Genomic DNA, 7,809 nt, shown 5'->3' with positions numbered 1-7,809 from the left:
GTGTAGCACTCAATAAGAAAACCCTAGACATAAGTGATCTAGGCAAAACTTGATGAGTCCATATAAAACTTGGAAAACATCCAATAAAAATCCACCAAAACAAACCGATCAACTAACCCATGATAGAATTTATCTTAGGCTTAAGAAATTAAGCACAATCCACACTTTAATAAGTGCCAAAATAAATTATCATGGAAAAGTGTCAAAGGTGAAACACACTTTGAACGTAAATTATAGCCATCAAAAGAAATTAAGGAACGTGTCCAAAAAGAATGGCTAAATCATGGTAAAAAATCATGAATACATCGTTTAGAATTAATCCAAACATAAATATCCATTAATACGAGATATAATCATATTAATAATATGTGAATAACACGTATCTATCTAATGTCAGCACGAGAAACCGTACTTCAACATTAAATAACCCTAGAAAATATTAAATTCTCGAGAAAAAAAATTATCATGATTTTTTTTTTTGATTTTTCCTAATTTTATAGGGCCTCAAAATATAATAATTTTGAATTCCACCAAACCTATCTTATGGCATTTCAAACCTATATTTTTTCAGAAAATTTTTAGCAATTTAATTTACTAAAATACCATTGATATTTTAAAAATACCAATTTTTAGGATTTCTAAAAATAATATCTAGAATATTCCTAATTTTCCTGAGAATCCCATCGTTCACGAAATTTTCAATTCTGCCCGACAATTCTCAAATCCAATGAAAATTTACCATTTTAATGGATTTTTCTAATTTTTTGGATCAAAAAATATATTTTTAAAGGAATTTGAATGGTCACGGGCGCTTGAATGGACACACCACATGCCAAACACCAACCCCACATTTTCTCGAAATTTAAAATAACCTTTGTCTAATTTTTCACTAATTTTCAGGAATTTCTTGAAATTTTTAAATTACCCCAAATGTATTTGAAATACGAACGGTCAAAAAATTTCGGAATTCCAATGGTTTTCCCAGAATACGGAAAGCCAAAAGTTTTGGGAAAATGAAAAGACAAAAAAAAATTAGAATGTGAAAGGTCAAAGGTTTCCGGAATATGGAAGGTCAAAAGTTTTTCCGGAATTCGGAAAGCCAAAAGGTTTCCCGAGAATGCGGAAAGCCAAAAGGTTCAATGAAGAGAAAAAAAAATCCATTATAAAGAATACAATTTTCAGAGAAATAATGTATTTTTTCAGGATTTTTTCCCTTTTTCCAAGCTTTTCCAAATGAAGGTATCTTGAAAAAAATATACTTTTTTCTAAAAAAAGTTTTTTTTCCCAAAAAAGCATATAAGCTTTTAATATAAAAGCTTTTAAAAAAAATTTAAAGGGGGGGGACGATTTTTGCCCGCCCGCGCTGTTGCTCTGCGCAGCCCCCCGCCCTGCACCTGTGTGTGGAAATGCCAGAGAGGAGGGAGCAATCCTCTCCTCTCTCTTCTCTTCTCTCTATCCTTTTCATACCCACTCCATCTCTTCTCTACTCTTCTTTGTTTAGAGATTAGAGAGATGATTAATTACTTATTAATCATAATTAGTGTTTAATTATGATTAATATTTATTTAAATTATCTTATTAAAATAAATTCCCACATATGAGAGAAATGGAGGTTAAAAAATTCAGATTTTGAGGAAGAGAAGATCTTTACGCACACGGTAGAGAACTCGCGCATCAATTGACTGCCCCACATTGCTTTTCAGCAAAAAAATTGACAGAAAATTGAAAACATGCCCGCGGAAAACCCGTAAAATGCATTAAAAAATACATTTTTTACCAAACAAAATGCTCAAAAAATCTCTAAAAATTTAGAAAAAATTTCCTAAAAATTCTAGAAATTCAGGGAATCCATTCTACAAAAATATCCACCATAAACTCTATGGTATTTTTGCAAAAAAATCCATTAATGCTCGATTTTAACCATAAAAAATAGGAAGAAATAGCATTAACTCACGAAATTTCCCCGCAACATCGATTCGTCCATTGAATTGTAGTTACACATGTTCCAATCACCAAATCGATGATCCACGTGCAATTCATCAACACAAATCAATAAAAAAATATTTTATTAGTAAATATTAAAATTTACTAAAAAAATCAACAATTAAATAGAGATTGCTCTGATACCACTGTTAAAACCCTAAGATCTCTCTAGATAATTGTTATGCATAAACATGCATAAATCAGGCATAAACTCAACCACCCAACCACCCCCGAGCCCAAGGGATGCACACATAAATAATAATGAAATACATCATACCTCTACCTTGATGTCCCATACCATTAAGAGGTATAACTCCAATCCAATAGCATGTAGCTATAGTGTGAAATGGTAGATGAGTAGACATGAACCTCTACACAAGAGACCATAGCCCAAGCCTCATAGTCTCCAAGCTCCCTTGAGTGTGCCCCATGCCCCTATTATATAGGAGGGCCCTCAAGTGACTCTTGACTTTCCATTACCCATGTGTGACCCTTGGATGCCTGACCCTAACCTTAACCCTTTAAGGTTAGTCCTAACCCATGCTCCACTAGAGCTTGTTCCCATGCTCCCATGCTCACAAGCCTAATGTGGGTTAGCCTCCTAGTATATGCACACATAATGTGTATATAACATAGTACACATAATGTACATATAACAGGGGGATTGAGCAAGACCTATTTGTATAATTGCTGGCTTACGCGAGTACGTGGACAAGGGCATATTGCTTTGGCCACTGCATCATCAGGTATTGCTTCTCCACTCTTGGCGAATGGACATTCTGCACATTCTAGATTCAAGATACCTCTGGAGCTAAACAATTCTTCAACTTGCAAAATCCCTGTCCATGGACAACTTGCAGAGGTTTTGAGAGTTTGTAAGCTCATTATTTGGGATGAGGCTCCAATGATTCATCGTTATGCTTTTGAAGCATTGGATACGAGCTTACAAGATGTATTATTCTCAGATAAGCCATTTGGTGGAAAGGTTGTATTAATGGGGAGAGATTTTAGACAAATCTTGCATGTTATTATGAAGGCAAGACGTGAGGATATTGTTAATGCAACATTGTGTCATTCCTTTCTATGGAACTCTATCAAAGTTCTAAAGTTAACTGGAAATATGCGTATTTAATCAAGCAATACTAATGGATGCATTGTGTCATTCCTTTCTATGGAACTCTATCAAAGTTCTAAAGTTAACTGAAAATATGCGTATTTAATCAAGCAATACTAATGGATGCAATGAGTTTAAATAGTGGGTCATGAATATTGAGAATGGAGTGGATTGTAGTGATGATAATAAGATGGTGACACTACTAAGTAATATGGTCTTGCAAAGATCAACTCTTAAAGACTTGGTACATTGGGTATACTCTGAATTGGCTATCACTACGACATATGCTTCATACTTTAGTGAGCGTGCTATTCTTGCTCCGATAAACAGCCAAGTGGATATTGTGAATAAGACAGCTTTGGATGCAATGCCTAGTGAGCCTAAGCAATATTTCAGTGCAGATTCAATTCTTGAAAATGATAAAAATTCATTCCTATATTCCACATAATTTTTGAACGCAATCGACCTTCAGGGCGGATATCCACCTCGCTGCTTAGTTTTAAAGTTAGAAGCTCCTGTTATTTTGCTTCGTAACTTGGATCTAAGACGTGGACTCTATAATGGTACACGGATGATATGTAAGACTTTTCACTCTAAAGTCTTGGAGATTGAAATCATCACTGGTACTAAAGTTGGTGAAAGAGTATTTCTTCCATGGATTACCTTTATATGCACCGAGGCCCAACTACCATTCACCATGAGACGGAGATAGTTTCCCGTGCGGCTGGCATTTGGCATGTCAATAAACAAATAGCAAGGCCAAACCCTAAATGTCTTGGGGTTGTATTTGGGGTGACTCCAGTGTTTACTCATGAGAAATTGTATGTCACGTTGTCACAAGCACGGTCTCCTCATGCTGTGAAGGTGTTACTTGAGGATAACGCTAATGTGGAGTCTTCATTTGATGATCTTCAAAGTTATACACCTACAACAAACAATATTGTTTATAAGGAGATCTTGATGACTTCAGAGTGACAAGTCAGGTTTCTTATTTAAGTTCTGCAATTTGATTAATTTTGTTGTGATTTCTTTTTTATACATATTTATCCATGGTAAAAGTACCTATTTTTGTTGTTTATGTTTTGACAGACATGTCTAAGATTACCTTTACATTGGACATGTCTTTGTCGATGATAGTAGGTGAGTTATTCTCTATATTTGCATAACTTTTCTTGATTACAAAGTGTGGAATATGACATTCTATACTGATGTCTATCTGTACAGAGCCACCGCTATGGTCAGCTCCTATTTACTGCGGGTCACATAGCAGGGATTATGATTAATGCTTATAGGGATGGGTAAGTATAAGTGTAATTATTAGGCATTGTATAAATATTTTTTGAACCTATATATAAATAATTGTATAACCTATTTGTTATGTTTTGATTTTAGGATATTGCATGACATTGATACGTTTATGGTAAGAGTTGTTGATGAAGGCATCGAGATGTACGGGATCGGTGTTCCTGATGATGAGGAGTGGGGTGTCTATTTGTTTTGGAGAGAGATGGACAGATACTTTGCATCATTTGAGGGGTATTCAGTACTCGATGTGACTGGTTGTTTCTTACATCATCCATCATGACCATTGGTATTCGTTATGGGTTTTATACTAGAGCTCCTCATGTACCATCCACTCGATGTTCTATTGTACGAGGTAATTTTGATTATATTTTTTTATTATAAGATTTTTTTTGAGATTTTATTTATCAATGTGTCGTTATGTGCAGGTCCTTTTGAGATTTGATTTATCGTTGTGTCGTTTGTGCAGATCCTTTGCATTCATCAATAGTAGAGCATGTGCGGGATGGATCACCGCTTTACAATAGAGAGCGTATTGTGAGGAGACAAATGAATGATCCTTCTCACAAGAGAAGAATTCAATTTGTTGATTCTGACATTACTGACTGAGAATACGTATTTTGTGGTGCATTTTGAGAATATGTAATATTGGTCCTTTTTTGCATCTTAGTATGCTACATTACTATGATATTTTTGTTTTCGCTATAAATCTATGAGACATGGATGTTATTTTGAGATAAGTATTATCTGAAGTCACTTGAAATAATGTATTGTGTTTACTTAAAACATGTCCTAAATCTTGGACAATCGGAGCCAATTTTTTTTGAAACTCGTGCCTCAGGGGTCCAATACTAGCATATATAATGATGGTGGGGCTGGATGCCGTGCTCTCTCCGGAAACCTTTCACTTTGCAGCCCTATTTGCTCTCTAATCCGAGATTAACCTCGCTTAACCCTTCTCCAAATTGTCTTTCGGAGGGCTATTGAAGAAGATTAACCTTACTTCATCCTTAGAATCAACACGGTTATCCTCACCTAATCCTTGTTTTTTGAAGGCCGTTTTTCTTCTACCAAGCCATGGCAAACTGTAGCAATGAGGAGGGAGCAGCTAGTTGTCTCGGATGGGCAGCTCGGGATTCCTCTGGGGTTCTTTCTCCGTTCAATTTCTCCCGCAGGTTCTTAACTTCATTTATGTTTTTTTTGCAAGTGGTTTAATCACAGCAAAGGATCATGTGTGTGTGTGTGTGTGAGAGAGAGAGAGAGAGAGAGAGAGAGAGAGAGAGAGAGAGAGAGATTTAACACTGTGATTGGCTGAATTCAGGGTCCCAGGTCCACATGATGTTTCATACAGAATTACTCACTGTGGCGTCTGCCATGCTGATCTCCTATGGACCCGCAACACGTTTGGTCACACCAAGTACCCCGTTGTGCCAGGGTACTCAAGCTAACCCTCTCACTGATCTGAGCCTATGTATACTTCAACTGTGATACCTGTAACTCCCCACATAACTTTACATACTTGGAGCTTGCTTGCAAGTTGTGATGCATGCAGAACTGTGTTGGTTTCTGTGTCTGTAGTACCCTACAGTTCATGCCATAATTTTCAATCTTATGGCATGCAGACATGAAATAGTGGGCATCGTGACAGAGATTGGATCTGAAGTTTCTCGCTTCAAAGTGGGGGACCGTGTGGGGACAGGCACATATGTGAACTCGTGCCGCAGCTGCGAGTTTTGCGATAAGAGCATGGAAGCCTACTGTGAAAAGGGGGTAATCTTGACATATGATGCCATAGATCATGATGGTTCCATTACCAGGGGAGGTTTCTCAACTCATATTGTAGTCCATGAAAGGTAAGCTACACAAAGTTGGAAAAATTACACGTTGGCCTCTTGCTTATGTTTTCTCCAAAGTTTCAAGGTGTTTTCTACTTTGAAGGTATTGTGTGAAGATTCCAGATAAACTGTCTCTGGAGCATGCAGCACCTCTGCTATGTGCTGGTATTACCGTATACAGTCCAATGACACGTCATGGTATGAATAAGCCTGGAAAGTCCATTGGAGTATTAGGTCTTGGAGGTCTTGGCCATATGGCTGTGAAATTTGGGAAGGCATTTGGAGTTGCTGTGACGGTCCTTAGCACTTCGCCTTCCAAGAAGGAAGAAGCTCTTGCAGTTCTTGGGGCAGACAAGTTTCTGGTAACCTCAAACACAGCAGAGATGGAGGTATTTCAACTGTCTTTGTATTCACTAACTCGACTAGTTTGCCAGCTCGCGCTGCCGCCCCCCTTCACACTCGAGCGGGGGAGCTTGGGGAGCTGCCCTCGTTTGGCCACGTGGCAGTTCCCCAGATAGATTAGTGTGTTTAATTGTATAGATGATGATGTGGCTCGATGACATTGCATTGGGATCTGTTTTTCCTTATGATGTGGCATCATTGGGATCCTTTGTCATTGCTGATCAAGGCTTCTGTGCCTCTTATGCAGCAAGCAGCAGGGAGCCTGGACTGTATTCTTGATACTGCCTCAGCATACCACCCATTGGATTTGTACCTTCCACTGTTAAAGACTGGCGGCACCTTTGTTGTAGTAGGAGCACCAAATGAGATGAAGTTCAGTCCCACCAATCTATTCATGGGTAAGTTTCTTATGTAGCGAATCAAAGGGATCCTACTTGCATCCTTTTTACTTAGACAATCATGATGGTCATGTTTTGTTTTTGCTTTTTATGCAGGAATGAAGTCCATAGCAGGAAGTATGACCGGGGGTACAAAAGAATTGCAAGAAATGGTTGATTTTTGTGCCGAGAAGGGGATAGCTCCCATGATTGAACGTATTTCCATGCAATACGTCAATGAGGCTCTTGAGAGGCTGCATCGCAATGATGTCCGGTACCGTTTTGTCATCAACATTGAGGAATCACTTCATGTGGAGTAAAATGAAGCAAACAAGATAGTTATATAGTCTTGTGGGTTGACTACCATGAGTGTATAACATGCACATTCCTAAAAGGTGAATTTGGGCATGTTCTTGGATTCATCTAGGTATATATATATGGTTCAATTGGAAAGAAATCAACTAGGCTAGTAGATTTTCTGGGTAGAGTTGTTTTGATTCACAGTTTGTGAATCTAATAATGACACCAAAAGATCTTTCGATGCTAAGATGCCAATAACATTTTTGCATGTTTCACCAACTTTAGCTTTGATGGCGATCTAGACAGATTGTGGATGGAGGATGTCTTGCTTATACTAGAGTGCTTTTACACAATGAACTTAATGACCAAACTAGTCTATATATAGTACCCAGGGTTGGCATGGACGTACGTCACCCCACATGATCAACCCATGACTTGGTCCAAAATGACCAATGGAGCACATCATCTGATTGCGACCGTATTAGACTGCAACAAA

At 37.8% G+C, this 7,809-nt stretch overlaps 1 protein-coding gene across 1 annotated transcript; it reads left to right on the top strand.

The window, feature by feature from the left end:
• The first annotated feature begins 5,188 nt into the window (after window positions 1-5,188).
• On the top strand, window positions 5,189-7,555 carry LOC147616606 (putative cinnamyl alcohol dehydrogenase 1). Its single transcript, XM_086777670.1, has 6 exons — window positions 5,189-5,574; window positions 5,721-5,834; window positions 6,022-6,252; window positions 6,338-6,623; window positions 6,884-7,034; window positions 7,131-7,555. The coding sequence occupies exons 1-6, from the start codon at window positions 5,477-5,479 to the stop codon at window positions 7,331-7,333; spliced, it is 1,083 nt and encodes a 360-aa protein (XP_086633796.1). The 5' UTR covers window positions 5,189-5,476; the 3' UTR covers window positions 7,334-7,555.
• The last annotated feature ends 254 nt before the right edge of the window (window positions 7,556-7,809 follow it).

Source organism: Cibotium barometz, chromosome 38 (assembly GCF_041138505.1).
Source record: "Cibotium barometz isolate CiBa-2024 chromosome 38, ASM4113850v1, whole genome shotgun sequence".
Taxonomy (NCBI): Eukaryota; Viridiplantae; Streptophyta; class Polypodiopsida; order Cyatheales; family Cibotiaceae; genus Cibotium; species Cibotium barometz.
Note: the sequence above shows the minus strand (reverse complement) of the source record. Positions and strands in the feature narration are given on the sequence as shown.

Bases quoted from the DNA above. Each gene is read 5' to 3' on its own strand.
- LOC147616606 (XM_086777670.1), top strand. From the start codon at position 5,477: ATGGCAAACTGTAGCAATGAGGAGGGAGCAGCTAGTTGTCTCGGATGG. The intron at 6,253-6,337 runs GTAAGCTACACA...TCTACTTTGAAG, and splicing joins CATATTGTAGTCCATGAAAG to GTATTGTGTGAAGATTCCAG. The intron at 7,035-7,130 runs GTAAGTTTCTTA...CTTTTTATGCAG, and splicing joins TCCCACCAATCTATTCATGG to GAATGAAGTCCATAGCAGGA.